At 41.8% G+C, this 21,426-nt stretch overlaps 1 protein-coding gene across 3 annotated transcripts in view; it reads right to left on the bottom strand.

The window, feature by feature from the left end:
- The window catches only part of ATP9B (ATPase phospholipid transporting 9B), a 313,712-nt gene that overhangs the window by 233,959 nt on the left and 58,327 nt on the right, over nt 1-21,426 (bottom strand). For all 3 annotated transcript variants that reach the window (XM_006128867.5, XM_075921103.2, XM_006128868.5), the window contains exon 6: nt 6,079-6,137. In XM_006128867.5, coding sequence (XP_006128929.1) covers nt 6,079-6,137 — 59 coding nt within the window. The remainder of the gene's footprint in view (nt 1-6,078; nt 6,138-21,426) is intronic.

The raw sequence follows: 21,426 nt of genomic DNA, 5'->3' as shown, positions 1-21,426 counted from the left end.
TGAATACCCTGAACAGGCTAATCGGTGTGGTGGCCAGGAATCAAAAAGGACAAAGAACAAAGTATCTGGAAGAAAACACTGCAAAAGAAACAGACCAACACAAAACCTTTTAAAACACCACCTCCTATAGGCAGACCTTGCCCTGGGCAAAATTCAGGGGACATCATTACCTGCTCAGAGTGGACTATTTTTCCGTTTATTAAAATAATGCACTTGTAAGAAATAACATGTCACAGTATCTCTGAGAAACTCAAGTGCACTTTTGATTTTTTTGATACTCCAGAACAACTAGTGATGGACAATGAAATTCACTTGACCAGAATTTAAGTCACTCCAAATAAAATACAATTTTGATCATATTACTAGAATCGCACATTTGACAAGTAAATTTCAAGGCTAAGAGAGCTGAATACACAGTCAAGAAAATCCTACAGCAGGAAAACCCATTCCTGGCTCTTTTGACTATGTTGCATCAAACTGGATGGAAAAAAAGATGGATACCACCAGTGGTTATAAGAAAAAGAATTCACACCCACGTCAAATGTGATCAAGAGTAGAGTTCAACAGAAACCTTCAACATCTACAATTTGCTCCTCAGACAGAACAATCAACAGAGCAAACTCTGTGGATGGAAAACAAGATGTTGGTGACTTAAGGTTTCCAAACTGACCACAGCCACTTGCTGCAACTAATGCACAAGACCAAGTTGTTAAACATTCATGTCATGCAATTAGAAAATGAGTACATTTCAGAGACAGTTAACAGACTGATATATACTGACCGTGCTTTTTTTTTTTTTTTTTGGTAAGAAAAAAAGGTTAAAAGGTGCCGGTACTCTAGGCTCAAAGTTGTTGAGAAAAAAACCCAAAACACCAGGAAATAGGAGCCGGTATGCCAGAGGGGAATCCCATTCAATTCACTTCAGATAGGAAAATAGGTGCATACCATCACAAAAAAAGCACTGTATGCTGAACTTCAAAGGTAGTATGATTTTGTAAATGGTAGAAATATAGCACTAAATGTAATGGAATGCAAAACTCTATTATACAAAGCACTGCTTAATGGCCAAACCATATAACATACCTCATTTAAACTAACCTCAGCCATACCAGGCAGTTCATGAAGAGATCTTCTGAAAAATATGTCTGGTGCATTTCTCTGAGAAAGAAACTGTAAACCAGTCTGTATCCGGTACAGGAGTCTGACCTGCTAGCCCTACAGACTACCAAGTGCAAGGTGTACACAAAAAACAGGAAAGCAGTAGCAGCGTATCCTGATTAGGTACAATACTTGCATTTCTTTCAGAATTGAGTTTCCATATGGTATTATCTACTCATTTTATAAACTGATTAAAAGACTGACGCAACATTGCTTGGGTTCTTCAGGGTAGGGGGCTGGGAGTGTAGGGAGTGCAGGAATCAGAGAAGAAACCTGAGGATGTGGGTGGCTAAGGGCAGGGGGCTTGGAGTTTGGCTGGGTGCACAAGTCAGAGCCAGCTTCTTCCCAGGGCTGGGGTGCTTGCTGTTCCCCTGTGGTCATTTGTATAACAATGTAACTGTCCCTGCTATCACACCCCTCCCTGTCTGATGAGAAAATTGTATGCCAGGCACATCCCATTGTGCTGGAAGAATTAAACCCTGACCTTGATTTTAAGTTAGGATAAGAGGAAGATGCATACCAAATTTGGTATTCATAGCTCTTACCACGTAGGAGGCATTCTTGAAAAAATGGACTTACAGATGGACATAGAGATGCACAAACTGCCTCAAATATATAGTAGATTCATGCTACCTTTCTTTTCGGATAGTGCTCCAGGTTTTCTCCAAAACCCAAAAGAAGTGGGATTTCATTATTTCTGATGAGATTTACGATGAGACTCTAAACTCACAGAAACCATCAACAAGTCTATCAATAAGTCTATGCCTCCTCCTACTCTGAACTCAGGTGGAAACTACACTATATTTGAAAAATGCTGCTTTAAAGGATCACTGAATCCAAGGGTTGCAAGAGACCTCAGGAGATCACCATGTCCAACCCCCTGCTAAATGCAGGACCAATCCCAACTAAATCATCCCAGCCAAGGCTTTGGCAAGCCAGGACATAAAACCCTCTAGGGATGGGGATTCTACCACCGCCCAAGGTAAACCATTCCAGTGATCACTACCCTTCCAGTGTAACAGTTTTTCCTAATATCCAATCTAGACCTCCCCCACTGCAACTTGAAACCATTGCTCCTTGTTCTGTCACCTGTCACCACCGAGAACAGCCTCTCTCCATTCTCTTTGAAACCCTCTAGCTAGTTGAAGGCTGCTATCTCCTCTCCCTCTTCTTTTCTGTAGACTAAATAAGCCCAAATCCCTCAGCCTCTCCTCATAAGTCATTTGTTCCAGCCTAGGATGAGACAGTGAAATTAATCAAATTCAATTTTCACCAAAATCTCACTCACATCCTTTGAAAAGAACTCTAAAAACCTGCTTCCACTGACCAACACTAGTCTTTGCAATACATGTACCATCTGTTCATTTCGCACTATACCATTCATTTGATAGACCCATTGACATATTGGTTCTGTTCAGTTTGACACTTTCACTTTATTGTAAAGCATTATGCACACCTGGATGCATTATTAAGATTAAATAATAAAGTATCCCTTCACAAACAAAATAGTTAAGAGGGAAACATATCCTCAGGGGGAAAACACCACGTTTTAAACACTCAAACAGGTTTTTCTTTCTCCTTTATAATCTAGGAGAATTTTTGCTTATATAAAGGTGATTCTCAACATTCCTCAGTCTCCTCCTCTCCCCTCCCTCCCATTAAGAAAAGTTTTATTCAGAACCTGAACTGTTTTCACCATAAAGCAAATCTACTGACTGCATTGAAATTAATCAGACCTGTAAACCCAAAAGCTGTTCAAAGTTTAAATATTGGGAAATTATTCACTTAGGTTGTTAGTGTTTGTGGTGTAGCCACTGGTTAACATATGGATCTTCTTCTCAAATGACTCATTAGTTTCACTGCAGAAATGCTCTTGATGCATCTTGCAGTCAAATATAATGTTAACTTGCTTTTTTGCCATTAGAGCAAGCAATTGAACACTTCACTCCTGACTGATTCTTTGACTTAAGAGTCATACTTTGAGAACTCCTTATTTTAACAAAAGTAAAACATTTAATTCCAGTAGTCTGAAGACCAGATGTAAAAGTAACCAGGTTTCAGTTGTGTGTGTGGATGTATTTTAGACAGTTTCTGCATCTGTTTGTTCAAGAACTCTTTTTAAACAGTAAGAGCTAGGACCTCCAAATTAGACATGCAGCTTCCTCTGATCCTAACTTAAAACAAGGTTACAGTTTCGTTGCGACAGGAAAATAGAAAGTGCCTGGAATGGGACTGTTCTCCATAACATGGAAAACAAATGGGCTGATCGGTGGGAGAGCTATCTGCAGAGAGTGATCACTGGAGGCAGCCACTCCAGCAGCAGTGGCCAGCTGGGGATAGGGCTCTACATGGCCAGCCACTGGACCGAGTAAGTGGCCCGCCTGCCCCAAACTGTACCAGATAGGGGGAGTGAACCATGCCCTCCAAGTCCCTGCCGCAGCCCGTCCAGAACTCCCCGCCTCCTGGTCCAGCAGCACAGATTGGCCCTTCCTAGGACTCCCCACCCCCACCCCAAAAGAGGCCAGCACTGGAAATACAGCCCGGACCCCTCCACAAGAGACACCTTCTCACCTCATCCCCCGAAAATTTGCTAGGGCTGGGAACTGCAGCCTGGCTCTAGACTACCTGCAGGCCAGCAGGGGTAGCTGGAGGCCAGAACCAGGCCCCCAGAGCCCAACCCTTCCCCTCCCCCCAACCAGCTGCAGGATACAGAAGCAGTAGTTGGAGAGCAGGACCAGCACCCAGAGCCCTGATCTCCCACCAGACCATCTACAAGGTGGGGAGAGCAGCCCAGGGCTCTGCCCTCCCGGACCATCTGCAGGGCAGAGGAAGGGGAAAGCTGGAGGCTAGGGACAGTCCCCCCATCCTCAGGAGTCGCTGCCAGCTGTGGAGCACAGCCTTGGCCCTCCAGGAGAAACCACCAGCCAGGGAGTGCTGCCCCAGTGCCCAGGCCCCCTGGGAGAAGCAGGAGTAGCTCCACTCTCACCATCATAGGTGGCCCCAGTAAGTCCCCACCAGCCTCCCATCCTGAGTCCTGGACCTCCCACCCCTCACCGTGACCCCTGCAGCCCCACTCCCTGCACTGAATCACCAAACACCTGTGCTGACCACTGAACCCCCCCACATCTCTAAGTCCCCTGCCCTGACTCCTGCATCCCACCCCCTGCCCTGAGCCCTCCCCATACCCAACTACCTGCCCTGAGCCCTCCACTCCCATTCCTAGTCCTCTGCCCCAAGCACCTCGAACCACCCAACCTCCTGCCCTGGGGCCCCTAATCACCTGCTCTGACTCTGGCACTCCCCCTCCATGCCTCCCAGCCCCCTGCCATCACTTCTGCACCATAACCCCCCCAATGGAGGCCTCTCTGCCAAAATGCCATTTTCAAGGTGACGTCCGATGAAGCAACAATAAATGTGAGCTTAGCTTCTGATGCCTCTTTCTGTTCCTGATGGAGAATGATTTAATAATGATCCTATGATTTTAGGAGAAAATCAGCCTCTGACATCTGTAATGTCAGATTTCCAACATGAGCTGTCTGAGAAAGACTCGTGGCATAGAGATTCCCTTGACAGTAAAGCCTTAAACTACCTCTTCAAAGCCCCAACAACATCTTAATGTAAAGTATGTATAGCTCTAAGTAGCCTGTGGCAGTGGCTCTCAACCTTTCCAGGCTAGTGTACTTCTTTCAGAAGTCTGATTTGGCTTGTATACCTCCATGGTTCACCTCACTTAAAAACTACTTGCTTATAAAATCAAACATAAAAATACAAAAAAATGACAGCACATTATTACTGAAAAGTTATGTTCTCATTTTTACCATATAGCTATGAAATAAATCAAGTAGAATATAAATATTATACTTACATTTTAGTGTATAGCATACAGAGCAGTATAAACAAGTCATTATCTGTATGAAATTTTAGTTTGTACTGACTTTGCTAGTGCTTTTTAGGTCATATATTGCAAAACTAGGCAAATATCTAGAGGAGCTGATGTAGCCCCAGAAGACCTCTGAGCATCCCTGATTGAGAACTACTGGTCTATGATACATAGACCTCTCAGTTACCAACCATGCTCATCCTTCAAAGGCATTCTCTCATTACTGGAAGTGCAGAGCTTCAGGTTGGGGTCTGCTATCATAGACCAGTTCCCCAGAAACATTTATAAAAACCAATGAATTGGAATAAGCAATTGCACAAAAACAAACATTTATTTTAAAGAAATATCAATAATAATTACAACGTGAGACAAAAATGGCAAATGAAAGAGGAAGTGGAAACTGAGGGTTCCCAGTCTTCCTCAGCACTACAGTGAAAGGTATGGAACAGATTTGCTGCACAGCTCTTTATGCAACTCTCATTCAAATGTTCAGTTACATAAAAGAACACATGCGTGTTTTCAAGAACCACTGCTTTTCAGAGGGTAAAACACACTTCTGGCATAGGTAAAGATCTGCACTGCATTTTTTTAAAAAGCTCTGAAAATAAAACTTGAGACATATTTGGGAAATATACAAGAATTGTAATTTGTCAGGCAAAAAACAGAACAAAAAATATCAAATGAATGAAAAAAAGATTTATAAAAACAAAAGGGAACTACCATGAGCATCAGTTCCTAATTCCTATATAGCACCAGCCATATGCAATTACTCAATAATTCCTTCAGTGAAAGGAAATCGAACTACAAATAAATATGAATGCATATGTTTATTCAATTAGGACTATAATTAAATTCAAAGGAAAACCTTTTGAATTTTTGAATTTTGAAGATTCTAAAATAAAACTGAACTGGACTAAAACAATTGTAAGTAGTTAGTATTTCATAAGTAACTATTTCAATATACTTTTCTTCCATTTCAAAACTGCATAACTGAATAGTTGGCATCTTTATTGTCTAAAATATATTGAAAAAGCATCAACCTTTTCCACTATGATGAGGTCTCCAACTTGTATGTCTGAACTCTTAACTTGCACTTTACCTTAAAAAAAAAAAAAGGGAGAAGTTTAATCAACTTAAGAAAATATCAGCAAAATCACAAGAACACAAATTATACTTCAAGATAATATTACTGCTTTGTGAAAATAATAGGATGATAATAAAACTGATCTTTAAAGGTTCATTCAAAAGTAAATAGCTTTAAATTGTCAGATTATCACCAGATTATCACCAATAAATACAACAGCATGAATTTTGCATATATCATTCACAGAATCAGGTGTTACAAGAACAAAAACTGTGGAAGATGCCTGGATATAATCTATTGCACTAACATTAGAACTGAAAATGGACTGAAAAAGCACATGAAGTCTTTCAACTTATCTAGTACATACCCAGTCAGATCCTGACCAAGTCAGAAGCAATTACCTGTATTGAAGCAGAACTCCCTAACTGATGAGCTGTTAGTGAAAGGTAAGTTATAAGTGAGTAGTTTAAGAAAAATCACCAAAGTCACAAATGACAGTGACTCACACTAATGCTGGCAGCCACAGTGCAGCAGAGACATCAAGATTCCAATGGTATAAACAATTAACTTCACTCTCATTTAAAAAAAAAAAACAACACTTCTACATCAGGAAGTTTGCAATGTAGCTCTCTATATTTTATCTGTTTGAAGTTAAAGGATTCACTCTCCAGAGCTGAGAGTCCAACAACTGCTATGAATACTAAATTCATATTTTAAAGAAAATCTCAACATTTAGGTAATAATTTAAAACTTTACAGCACTTTACAGACATTAACTAAAAAATCCTCACAATCCAGTAAGGTAGGTAAGTTTAAATAGGGCCATTTGATGGGTGGATAGGAAAGATGGGCTAAGTGACTTGTCCAAGGCCGCAAAATGAATTGGCCTGAATTCTAGCCAATTCAAACCACCAGACAATGATGCTTTCCTGAAGGACAAAAATCAACACAGATATATATCTGTGGAAAATATAAGTACTTGAGGCATTAGTGTTTTTATCCTCTTAAAAAAGAAAGAATTCCAAGATATCAAGTTTAGCATCCTCCAACTAAGCAAAAAAAATGTATATATAATGTACATAAAAGCTCAAGAACTGAAATAAACAGCTAGACAACTACAAACTTGTTTTCCCCTCAAATTTGATAGACAGAATTAGCATCATGTAGCTTACAATCAGTCCCTGATAATTATCACTCCTGCTCACATGCATTAAAAATAAAGCCTCTTTTTGGGGAATGAACACAAGTGAAATTCTTACACTGTAACAAAAAGCAAGTGGATTTATTAAAATGACACATTATCAGTTTAAAATATTAACTAAAGAACAGAAGTATTATGGAAAGAAAATTAATACACACTATTTCATTTATCAATGTTTAATTAAACTAAGATGAAAACCAAATTGCAATCTAAAGAGCCAAATTCTGCAAATCCTTATTCATCTGTATAATCCTACTCATGTGAGTAGTCAATCCCATTGAAATCAATGTAATTGCTCATCTAAGTAAATAAAGATTTGCAGGACTGACATTACTATTAAATATGTTCTGAGCAATTTATGAAAACTGGAATTTTGTAAACTTTAAATGTATAAAATAATGACTTAAAATTTGGGTGCCAGTCTAAAAATAAAATGAGCATAGCTCACTGAGTTACCATCCCTGAATGCACATTTCACAGCATCATCATTTCTAAACACGGAAACATCTAAAAAACTATTTAAGGATTTTGATTGAACTGAGCACACCCCTCTTCCAGTAGGACAGCCTTCATTACTGACAGATAATATTTTATTTACATTCCTGACTGCTTTCAAACACTCCTCACCATTATATTTTTTTTAATCACATCTTCATGCCAACCACTGGAACTGTACAAAAGCCTCAGTAGTTGGAGACAAAACGCATCCCCCGACAAAGCAGAAGATGAAATAATTAATGTTTCATGCCCACAATTTTTCTTAAGTTTCCAGCAGGAATTTCAAGGCAGCAGTGATTGAAATGAGTGATTTATACACATTTGTTTAGTCTGAATCAAATCTACTAGCAGCACTAAGATCATCAGCTAACAGAATAATCTAAATATGCATCAATACGATAAAAAACCTATTACTTTGTACTAGCCAGTGTAGACCCTTTACCGGGGTACTGAATTTCAACAATTAGTATGAAACATTATTAAAAGAATCAAGCATATGGACCACAGCATGTACTTAACTAATTTATGCTGACAGTTTCAAATGCTATTAAAATGTCTCTCGGTAATGTATGCAATTTTGTGAAAGTAATTAATTTTTAGTAACGTGACCTTAGAATCTTTGTGTGTGTAAACGGCCATGTTTGTGTATGAATTATCAAGATTTGGATAAGTGACATGAAGACTGTTAATGAAACCTAATTGAGTAACTATTAAATAATTGTGTTTTCATCTATTGAATCGTTCAAAAACATCATTCAATTGTTTATTCTATTTGCATTAGCTATAAAGTCAACTTAGAGCTTACAAAAATTAATAGAAATTTCTGTTAAGATTCCCCCTATCCAGTCTGTCTTTTTCTTGGCAAATTTAGGTTCAGTAATATTAAAGGATACTTTAGGGAGCTATGCTATTTTTTGAAATTCTTTTTGTATTTTTTAGATACAGTAAATCTCGTTTTAGTTTGCTGCCCCCCTTTTTCCTTCTACATCACAGCCCTTTATTTTTTTCATATTTTATAGCATGTATGCCTTAAAGCAGGGGTAGAGAACCTCAGGCTGGATGCGGCCACTGACTTGCCTAGATCGGACCTCCCTTAAAGGCTCAGGGCCGCTCTCCTCCTCTCCCCTCCCCCCCAGCATTGGGGAACCCATGCTGGTGCTTCCATCTCCCCCCCACCACCACCACCATTTCCTCACAATGGGGCTGGAGCACATAAAGCTAGGCTGGGCCCCCCTAAGCTCAGGTGTGTGACGGGAGTGTCTCCTCTCCTCCTCAGTCGGTGGCCACATCAGTGGGGATTTTGATTTTTGGGGGTTTTTTTGCTTCTCACTTGTAAGCAGCCCCCAACTGGTTTTTGTGAGAGTCAGTGGCCCCCCGACCCAAAAAAGGGTCCCCATCCCTGTCCTAAAGTGTGTGTAATTATATACAACATAAGTGACCGCTATGGGAGTTGTAGCCTTAGACTTATATCCTATATTCTATCACTTAAGGCCCTAAGCATCCAGGGATGCCAATCATATTGCCAATAAAAGCACTTTTAGTCAGTTTAAGGTTTGTATCTCCCCTCTGTGGCATTCCCTCCCCCCAACAATAAATCATGTTGCAGTGGTAGTTACATAAAGGATTATAGGGCATTAAGTCTCACAAATAGGAAAAAGAAGAAGGTGCAGAATCATCACAGTCTATGGGGTTCTTTTAGGCAGGACTAAAAAACAACAAAGGCTGGCTGTAGGTATGTAGGGTAGAACCTTCATATAATAAATCCTAGAAACTTTACTGTTCATAATAAGTTACCTAGACCCTTATTCCAAGTTTAAAGGTAATATTAACATAGTAAATCATTAATATTAAACAGTAGTGCATTTTGTGCAATGTCTTATTTATCTTACTTTACATTGATTATTCATTTGTAATTTTATATTTCATGGTCACAGCTCAAGAAAGCACGCTTGAATTTTGATCCATAGATCATAGATTATTAATTCTTCAAAATGAAAATGAAGACAGATAGGACACAGTAATGTCCTTTTAAAAGTCTTTAGTAGAACTTGGCTCAGTAATACAAAAAGTAGTTTAAACACTTGAAATACCTTGAAGTACCTACAATACTTTCCTTAGTTTGTCAGACAGAAGAGTCATTATATATCATTTCAGAGAACATTAAAATAAGGCAATATTATGTCTTAGCGAAGACGCATTAAGAGAAAAAACATGTTATTCAGTGCATAAATTATTTTTGCAAACTATTTTTCCCTCTACAAACATCTCACTAGCTAGAACACTCTTTACCATCTGTGTAATTACCAATAAAAAGTCCAAATCTGTCAGAAGTGGTTGCGCATCTAGACTTTATAGTCCACCAAGGCGCAAGCCTTTTGCCTAAAGCGATATGCAGAATTACGCAGAACTGAAACACAAAAATAAGTGTCTATAATTCATTACTATCTCAAGGTAAAGACTTTTGTATTGAATTGCAATGATTTGGGAAAAAAAAAAAACTAATAAATATCTCATATGTGCTAACAAGTATTTTCTTCTAGAGACCTTAAAATCATGATGAACAAAATATGAAGTTGCTGTAATAGAAAGGACATGATTCACCTTTTTATGGCACATATTTTCTAATACTATTTTATCCAGATAATATTTATGTAAGTTTTCTATGAAGATAAGATTTGTCAATAATATGACACGTAGTTACATGATTTCTTGCATACTGTAGTCTAACAACTATCCCTTTCTGAGCTGGTAACAGTCCCTGCCTCTAATCACTAGTATAACAACTCTTGAAGAGTAGGTATTAAGTACAGTGTTTGAACTTTTACTAGACATCTACTAATCTGAGTACTCCCCGTACTAATCAGAATATCTAAGAAAAAATGCAGAGGCAAGGAAAAGAAGGGAAAAGGAGATTTCTATATTTTCTTCCTACTCTACTGCCTCTTTTCTAATACCAGGGGAGAATAGGTTCTGACTATTCTCACTCACCCAGACTTCTGACTGCTAAAAATAAGGAAAGGAAAAGAGTTCTGGTTACTCTCTCTCCTGCAGTCTGGTTTTAGAGCTCTCTCCCACTTAAGTACCGTAACTCAAGTGCCTGCCTCTGCTGCCACATGTAGGTTTCTCATGCAGCATGATGAAAATAACATTATTCTTGGCAACATAAATTGTGTCAAATGGCTCTGAATAGTAGAAACAAAGCTGGCACTACAAAGAGGGTTGTCTGCGGATTCAGGAAGTTATCACTTGATCAAGTCACACTGGATAGGTTCTTTTTATCCACAAACACCAGATTTTTTTTAACTTAAGAGTTCTATAGAAATGGAAGGCTTCGGACATCTTTTTCACGCACCCCATGCAAGTGGGTTTTCAAGTACAGGAAGTGTGGATGCATGCACAAAATTATCAGTTAGTATTAAGAATTTCCACTGAAATGAAAATTTCTGAAGCTAACCAGCAGAAAAACAAAGCAGTGATGCTCATCTACAGCACAGTGACCATACAACTCCATTATTTTCTAGGGGAAAAAAAACCTGGTAGCACTGGTAGGCAAGTGAAGAAAATTCCAGAATTATGTAGCTTACACCTACATAAATAAAAAATATTTCTTCTCTAAAGAAGAATACATTACTACAATATGACAGAACAGTCAGGCTCTGGAAAGAAACTTTGGTATTTGATAGGTACTTTGTTTACAGTACACTCAAATATCATTATTGCAACTTGGAAAATTATTTCAAAAAGGTTAGAAAAATCTAAAATGGTTCCTATCTTAAGCAATTAAACATTTATAAAAATTGTCTGCAGAGAAACACATGCAAATCACCAGTGGAACCAGACTGCTGGCACTAAACATTAATAAGGCCGTAGAGCAGTTTTTAAACTAAGAGATGGGGGAAAGCAGATTGGTGCGGAGATGCACGTAAATCGGAGAGAGACTTCTCTTAGAGGAGAATCCGTTGATAGAGATTCTCTAAGCTGTAGTCAGAAAGAGAGGAGGGGAGAGGGCAAACCATGGGCCAGAGCTGACAAACAACCTCATACAAAGGAATCCAATGCATCAGGGAAGGGCAGACAAATAACCAGTGGCAAATTTTTAAAGTGCGTGTACACAAATGCTAGGAGTCTGACTAATAAGATGGGTGAACTAGAGTACCTCATACTAAATGAGGAGATAGACATAATAGGCATCACTGAAACCTGGTGGAATGAGGAAAATCTGTGGGACACAATCATACCGGGATATAAAATATATAGAAAGGATAGAGTAGAATGTAGAATCAAATGAAATAAAAATATTAAGTGAATCAACATGTTCCATAGAATCGCTATGGATAGAAATTCCATGCTCCAATAATAAGAAATTAGCAGTAGGGATATATTACCGACCACCTGACCAGGACAGCGATACTGACATAGAAATGCTGAGGGAGATTAGAGAGGCTACCAAAATAAAGAACTCTATAATAATGGGGGATTTTAATTACCCCCATATTGACTGGATACATATCACCTCAGGAAGAGAAGCGGAGATAAAATTTCTCAATGGCTTAAATGACTGCTTCTTGGAGCAGCTAGTGCAGGAACCCACAAGGGGAGAAGCAATTCTCGATTTAGTTCTAAGTGGAGTGCAGGATCAGGTCCAGGATATAACCGTTACAGGACCACTTGGGAATAGTGACCATAATATAATAACATTCAACATTCCTGTGGTGGGAAGAACACCTCAGCAGTCCAGCACCCTGGCATTTAATTTCAAAAAGGGGAATTACGCAAAAATGAGGGCGTTAGTTAAACAGAAATTAAAAGGCACAGTGACTAGAGCCAAATCCCTGAAAGCTGCATGGAAACTTTTTAAAGACACCATAATAGAGGCCCAACTTAAATGTATACCCCAAATTAAAAAACATAGCAAGAGACCTAAAAAAGAGTCACCGTGGCTTAACCACCATGTAAAAGAAGCAGTGAGGGACAAAAAGGTATCTTTTAAGAAGTGGAAGTCCAATCCTAGTGAGATAAATAGAAAGGAACATAAACACTGTCAAATCAAGTGTAAACATGTAATAAGAAAAGCAAAAAAAGATTTTGAGGAACAGCTAGCCAAAAACTCAAAAAGAAATAACAAAATGTTTTTTAAGTACATTAGAAGCAGGAAGCCTGCTAAAAAACCTGTGGGTCCCCTAGATGATCGAGCTATAAAAGGAGCAATCAAGGACGATAAAGCCATTGCGGAGAAACTAAATGATTTCTTTGCTTCAGTCTTCACGGCTGAGGACGTTGGGGAAATTCCTGAATCTGCACCATCCTTTGTGGGTGATGAATCTGAGGAACTGTCCCGGATTGAAGTGTCATTAGAGGAGATTTTGGAACAAATAGAAAAACTTAATGTTAACAAATCTCCGGGACCAGATGGCATTCATCCAAGGATTCTAAAAGAACTTAAATGGGAAATTGCTGAGCTGTTATCTGTGGTTTGTAACCTATCCTTTAAATCGGCTTCCGTACCTAATGACTGGAAGGTAGCCAACGTGACACCAATATTTAAAAAGGGCTCTAGAGGCGATCCTGGCAATTACAGACCGGTAAGTCTAACTTCAGTACCGGGCAAATTAGTCGAAACAATAGTAAAGAATAAAATTGTGAAGCACGTAGAAGAACATAATTTGTTGGACAAAAGTCAACATGGTTTCTGTAAAGGGAAATCCTGTCTTACTAATCTATTAGAGTTCTTTGAAGGGGTTAACAAACATGCGGACAAGGGGGATCCAGTAGATATAGTATACTTGGATTTTCAGAAAGCCTTTGACAAGGTCCCTCACCAAAGGCTCTTGTGTAAATTACATGGCCATGGGATAAGAGGGAAGGTCCTTTCTCGGATTGAGAACTGGTTAAAAGACAGGAAACAAAGGGTAGGAATAAATGGTAAATTTTCAGATTGGAGAGGGGTAACTGGTGGTGTACCCCAAGGGTCAGTCCTGGGACCAATCCTTTTCAACTTATTCATAAATGATCTGGAGAAAGGGGTAAGCAGTGAGGTAGTAAAGTTTGCAGATGATACCAAACTGTTTAGGATAGTCAAGACAGAAGCAGACTGTGAGGGACTCCAAGAAGATCTCACCAAACTAAGTGATTGGGCAACAAAATGGCAAATGAAATTTAATGTGGATAAGTGTAAAGTAATGCACATCGGGAAAAATAACCCCAACTATATGTACAGTTTGATGGGGGCTAATTTGGCTACGACAAATCAGGAAAGAGATCTTGGAGTTATCGTGGACAGTTCTCTGAAAACTTCCACACAGAGTGCAGCGGCGGTCAAAAAGGCAAATAGGATGCTAGGAATTATTAGGAAAGGGATAGAAAATAAGACCCAGAATATCTTACTGCCCCTGTATAAAACTATGGTATACCCACATCTTGAATACTGTGTACAGATGTAGTCTCCTCACCTCAAAAAAGATATTTTGGCCTTGGAAAGGGTTCAGAAAAGGGCAACTAAAATGATTAGGGGTTTGGAACGGGTCCCATATGAGGAGAGGTTAAAGCGACTGAGACTTTTCAGTTTAGAAAAGAGGAGACTGAGGGGGGATATGATAGAGGTCTATAAAATCATGAGTGGTATGGAGAGGCCTGATAAAGAAAAGTTATTTATTAGTTCCCATAATAGAAGAACTAGAGGACACCAAATGAAATTAATGGGTAGCAGGTTTAAAACTAATAAAAGAAAGTTCTTCTTCACACAGCATGCAGTCAACCTGTGGAACTCCTTGCCAGAGGAGGCTGTGAAGGCTAGGACTATAATAGAGTTTAAAGAGAAGCTGGATAAATTCATGGAGGTTAGGTCCATAAAAGGCTATTAGCCAGGGGATAAAATGGTGTTCTTGGCCTCTGTTTGTCAGAGGCTAGAGAGGGATGGCAGGAGACAAATCGCTTGATCATTGTCTTCGGTCCACCCTCTTTGGGGCACCTGGTGCTGGCCACTGTCAGCAGACAGGATACTGGGCTAGATGGACCTTTGGTCTGACCCAGTACGGCCGTTCTTATGTTCTTACCACAAAATAGAGTAATGAAATTCCACCAGGCAAGAGGAAAAACCTAAACATCCCAGTTTACAAAAAAGAGCATATAGTGACAGAGAAGTCACTCTGAATTTTCTATTGCAAGACAATTGTATGGCAATAATCGTTGCTAAGGTTAATATATACTGTAACTAGAAGCACTACAGTGGTGCATCTCATCACAGGAAGTGTAAGGCTCAATTCACACATTCTATAATATAGGAAGAAGGAAGATTTTTCCTTTGTATTTTCTCTCTTTTTATGCTAATTTTGCCCGACAGAAAAGATGGGGAACAAAGCCCATAGACAAACCTAAAACCTGGCTGAACAAGTCTGAAAGGACTTTGACGTGTCAGTTTCAGCTCTGCAGCAGAGACACCTTGAAAAACTTCCCTTAAGATAAAGAGAGTGAACAAAACTGACAGGAACTACAGTGGCTGAGCCACTACCGTTCTGCCAAAGACTGACAGGTCTGGTCATTCCACTCCTAAACCAAGGCAGTCTGAAGACCTATTAAGGATCCGTGACCCTTTCTATCTAGAAGACAAATTACTTTTTAGTGAGTGTCTTGGTAACAGGCTAAGACAAGAAAATAAAAAAAAATGGTGAAATCAGTTTAAGACATTAAAAAAACAGGCTGAAAAAGTAGACAAGACACACAAGAGGAGTTCACAATATACAACACAAGGGCACATTTGGCTCACATCTATAAAGATACACACAAGTCTATTGATATTTAATTTCCTGAAGCAAAGGGATTGACAGAGAACAGCAATCTTAAATAGTACTTTATCAACTCTGCATTCTCCTTATCTTTCTAGTGCAAATATGTAAAACTAATAACTAAGGCTAAAATACTTTGCATCTGACCATGGAGCAGCAAGTACCAGAGTTCTAATTTTTATGTCCGTGAGCAGAGCGATTTTTGTTATGTGCACCAATATGAATACATCATCTCCATATTGGTGCACATAACAAAAGTCATTCCACACATGGAAGTGTGTGGCAGGGGTAAGGCTGAGGCATTGGGATATGGGAAGATGAGGGCTCCAGGTGAAGGTACAGGCTCTGGGATGGGGTCAGAGATGAAGCATTCAGAGAGCAAAAGGGTTGGAGCAGAGGGTTGGAGTGAGGGCTCTGGCTGGGAGTGTGGGCTCTGGGATGGGGCTGAGGATGAAGGGTTTGGTGTGCAGGCTGCCCTGGGAAAAAGGAACCCAGCTCACTCTAACTGCAGCAGCTTGGGGCTAGGTGAGAGGTACCCCTCTACTGTCTTTATAGCTCCAGTGGGTATGATTGGGAAGGTCACCCAGCTGCAGCAGTTCCATGTGAGGGCTGTGAAGAAAAAGGGCATCTTTCCTGGCAGCTCTTTTCCCAACCTGGCAGCTCCAGATTGGGCCTGGCAAGGAAAAGAGCCTCTTCCCCGGCTTCAGCAGCTTTCAGTCCAGAGAAGAGGCACCTCTCTCTGCTGCAGCCCTGAGCTCCTGCACAGGGCTTAACAGGCAGCTGCACCACTTAGCCTTAGTGGCAGGTTAGGCGAGTACCACTGACATGGTGAACTTTGATTCAAAGGCATTTTCTGATTAAAAACAAAAGCTCCAAAACAACAGCAAGTCTTATGGGAGGACAGCACTCTGTAAAGGTGATATTTCTTATGCTAATAACTACATTCACACTTTAAGTTGACATTTGGCTTTTCACTTGTCAGTTCACACTCTGCAAGGGATAAGCCTTTACATGAATATCCCCCTGTAAGTGCTGAAAACAAAGTGTTAGACAATGACAATGCTATAGAGAGAGAGATATGAAGAGAGGTGTTCATAGGTAATTGGGCCAGCAGTAGCCACTTTTTATGGTACCTGTGCTCTAAACCTAAGAGTAAATAGCACAGCAAAACAACACAATTGGCAAATAACTGGATCAGCTAAAAATGATGTAGAGAAATAGAAGTCAAGGGCAGGGGAGCATTAGGTCAGCATAATGGATTCAGGATTCATCAACTCCCACTTTTCCTACTGACTTATGTAACCATGGGCAATCTGCTTAACCTTTTTCCTCAGTGTTCACAACTTAGGAATTATCACTCCCATTTCAATCTGAAAACTGAATGCTAAAGTTTACATGTTTGTAGAAGAAATTGTTGTATAGATGGTGCTATTTAAATAAACTGTATTTTTAAAGTGCAGTTCTACTAAAAAAAGTAACTTTCTAAAAATGTCATCAAATTTCCAAATTTACTGGGTTTATATGATCGGGGTGCACAAATACAAAAAAATTCAAAATAAGTCCTGCAAATTTAACCTAAAATATTAAACAATTTCTTTATTCTCATGAATCATTGCTGCTAATACAAATTCTACAGGCCAACTCCTGAATTATGCCTATGATAATTATATTTTGAGGTTTAAGTGTCTAATGTAATTGCTGGTTCTCTCATTGTCCACATAAATATTCTTTCCACAAAAATAAACTTTTTTAATCCTGCTATGGTCTTTGCCTCAGGTGTTGCTTGAGGCAATGAATTCAAGTCACCCTGGCAGTAGCACTATGACCTGTGGCAAGGGGGTACAGTCTGTCCTAATTAAGAAACTGATAGACATATGCTCAGAAAATACCCAGCAGTCCAGTGTTTATGTAGCATGATTGTTCAGAAGTTTTTCCTAATGTCCAATGTAAACCTCCCTCGCTGCAATTTAAGCCCACTGCTGCTTCTTCTACCATCAGAAGCCAAGAACAACAATTTTTCTCCCTCCTCCTTGTAACACCCTTTTAGATACCTGAAAACCGCTGTCATGTCTCCTCTCAGTCATCTTTTTTCTAAACTAAAGAAGCCCAATTCTTTCAGTCTTCCCTCATAGCCCATGTTTTCTAGGCCTTTAATAATTTTTGTTGCTCTTCTCTAGACCTTCTTCAATTTTTCCACAACTTTCTTGAAATGTGGTGGCCAAAAGTGGACACAATACTCCAAGGGTGTGTCTAGACTACATGCCTCCTTCGACGGAGGCATGTAGATTAGCCAGATCGGAAGAGGGAAATGAAGCCGCGATTAAAATAATCGCGGCTTCATTTAAATTTAAATGGCTGCCCCGATCTGCCGATCAGCTGTTTGTCGGCAGATCGGGGGAGTCTGGACGCGATGCCCCGACAAAGAAGCCTTTCTTCATCGACACAGGTAAGCCTCGTGAAACCAGGCTTACCTGTGTCGATGAAGAAAGGCTTCTTTGTCGGGGCATCGCGTCCAGACTCCCCCGATCTGCCGACAAACAGCTGATCGGCAGATCGGGGCAGCCATTTAAATTTAAATGAAGCCGCGATTATTTTAATCGCGGCTTCATTTCCCTCTTCCGATCTGGCTAATCTACATGCCTCCGTCGAAGGAGGCATGTAGTCTAGACACACCCCAACTGAGGCCTAATCAGCACAGAGTAGAGCAGGAGGATAACTTCTTGTATCTTGCTCACAACCTCATGTTAATGCATCCCAGAATCATGTTTGCTTTTTTGCAACAGTGTCACACTGTTGACTCATATTTAGTTTGTTGCCCACTATGACCCCTAGATCCCTTTCTGCAGTACTCCTTCCTAGACAATCACTTCCCATTCTGTATGTGTGGAACTGATTGTTCTTTCCTACGTAGGACACTTTGCATTTGTCCTTTTTAAGTTGGAGAATGCAAGCCAAGAACTTCTCAATACCAACTGCAAAGAGGGTTTCAAGATGTGGGCATATTGGTTGAGCACAGGATGACTATATATCATATGTGATGTGGTGGTGAAAAAATTGTAATGCAATCCTAAAATGCATCAAGCAAGGTATTTCCAGTAGGGACAGAGACGTGTTATTGCCATTATACAATGCACTGGTAACACCTCATCTGGAATCCAGTGTGCAATTATGGTCTCCAATGGATAAGAAAGATGGACGCTAATTAGAACAGATCACACACACACACACACACACACACACACACACACACACACACACACACACACACACACACACACACACACCAAAAAAAAATGATCAGAGGAAGGGAGATATTACCATATTAGAGTGGACTCTAAGAGCCTGGCTTGTGTAGACTAACCAAGGGTTATGGGGAGATATGACCGTTCTCTATAAAACAGATCAGAAGGATAAGTACTAGAGAGGGAGAGGAGGTATGTAAGATAAGGACCAAAGCCGACACAAAAAGGCAAAAAGTAGACATGAAATTAAGCCATTGTTTCCAACCATCAAAGGAATGAAGATCTGGAACAGCTTTCCAAGGGGGGAAAAGGAGGGGCAAAAAACTTAAATGTTTTTGAGATTGATGCTGATAAATGTATGGAGGGTATGGTCTGATGAGATTGCCTATAATGGCATATGGCCAATCTGTGACTACAATGCCTGGGGATGAGGTAGTAGATGGGAAGGAGAAGAAGTTACTCACCTTGCCTAGTAACTGTGGTTCTTCAAGATGTATGTCCCCGTGGGTGCTTCACTCTAGGTGTCGGGCTCGTCCCACACCGCAGGCCAGAGAGTCGTCAGCAGTGGTCCAACCGGACCGCGCATGCGTGGCAGGTATCTCACATCGTTTACGCCAAATCTGAGTGCGCGCAGTATAGCTCCCGCCAGTTCCTCCTAAGCTGAGACATCTGAAATACAGAAGGAAAGACTCTGAAGCGGGGAGGAGGGCGGGTCATGGAGCACCCACGGGGACACACATCTCGAAGAACCATCGTTACTGCACAAGGTGAGTAACTTCTTCTTCGAGTGGTGTCCCTGTGGGTGCTCCACTCTACGTGATTTCAGTGCACCTGCGAAAGGTCCCGCTGATGTTGGGAACGGGATCTACGGGTCGAGGACGCTCCCAAGGACCCCGACCGGAGAGACGTCGCATCCGAATCTGATGAATAGTCAGACTCAGGCCAGGGTGGTGCCGACGAAGGGTGTGGGGCAAACCTGGCCATGGATTTGGGCTTGCCGTCATGTACCCGGTGGGGGCTCACCTGTTGCGGCACTGGGGGACCCAGGCCCGGTGCCGGAAGAGACGCTGCTGGCGCCTGCGGCACCGGGAGACCCAGGCCCGGTGCCAGATATGGCGCTGGAAAAGCCGCTGAAAAACTCAGACTCGGTGCCGAGTGAGCCGTTGGGTGCAACCGTTAACTGGGGCACCGGCAAGGTCCACGCGGTCGGTGCCAGTGCTTGCGACAGTGTGGAGATGAGTGCCGGTCCCAGAGAGCTAGATGCCAGGGAAGACAACGGTGCCGCAGAGGGTGCCACATGGCTGTGAAGGTTCGGCACTGGTGCAGCCAAGCGAGGAGCCGGGAGAGAGCTCAGCATCGATGGGGGTCGGGCACGGCCGGATGCCGAACGAGGCTGACGATCTGGCATCGAAAGCTGCATTGCTGCCGAGGCAATCGGTACTGGTCCCACATGGGACGGTCCCGACGCGTAAGGTGCCCGAGCCTGCCGGTCATGGCCATGTGGAGGCGAAGCCAGAGCCAACACGGCCTCTGGCGTGGACGACCTCGACCCGTCCGCCTCAATCAACGACGTAGGAGAGGTGGTGAGGCTGATGAGGTCCTGTGCCGCCTCAAAAGTGTTCGGCGTGGATGGACGGTGCGGAGGCAGCTGCCCTGGACTAGCAAGACATTCCGCCCATCTATGCCGCACCCCCGCAGATGTGCGCACCGGTGAGTCAGCACCGCAGTGCTCGGCTGACGTAGTCTTTCTAGAGGGGGATCTTCCATGAGACTTTTTAACCCTCTTGGACGCCGGAGAGTGAGATTGGTGCCGGGATCTCGACGACGAAGCCCGGGCCCGAGGCAGAACATCGCGCGTGGACGCCGGCGTGCTGCGCACCGTAGGGTGGTCAGTTGGTACCGGCTGTAAAGCCATCTCCATGAAGAGAAGTTTTAGGCAGGAGATCCTCTCCCTCTTCGTGCGCGGTTTGAAAGACTTGCAGATCTTGCAGACATCTGCGAGATGGCCCTCACCCAGACACTTCAGACAGCTGTCATGTGGGTCGCCTCTGGGCATGAACTTTCCACAGACGGTGCACGCCTTAAAGCCTTGCGGCCCTGGCATTTCTCACCCCCGAAGGGGGAGACAAAGGAAATACTAACTACCTACCTAAGAGAACTATTTGCAATGAAAAGAAGAAGAAATGGGAACCATTAACTAAGAAAGAGAGACAGAGACGCTCCAACGACCGTCATGGGCGGTAAGAAGGAACTGAGGTGGGGCAGCGCCGGCAGGGGTACTTATGCCCCGCTATGGAGGCGCCACTCCAGGGGGCGCCCTGCAGCGCTACGGGTACTGCTAGGGAAAATGCTCCAGAAGACGCAGTGCACGCGGTGCGTCCACCCTACTTCGAATGGACATGAGCAACCACTCGAAGAAGAACCATTGTTACTGCACAAGGTGAGTAACTTCTTCTTCGAGTGGTGTCCCTGTGGGTGCTCCACTCTAAGTGATTTCAGAGCAGTAGTCTGGCATATGGAGGCAGGTATCGGAGTTATGACCTTTTTTCCATGGACAAAACTGCGGAAGCAACTGCTGAGTCG

The sequence above is a fragment of the Pelodiscus sinensis genome, chromosome 2 (genome assembly GCF_052426305.1).
Source record: "Pelodiscus sinensis isolate ZL-2025 chromosome 2, ASM5242630v1, whole genome shotgun sequence".
Classification (NCBI taxonomy): domain Eukaryota; kingdom Metazoa; phylum Chordata; order Testudines; family Trionychidae; genus Pelodiscus; species Pelodiscus sinensis.
The sequence above is the reverse complement of the archived record's forward strand: the minus strand, read 5'-3'. Positions and strand labels throughout refer to the sequence as shown.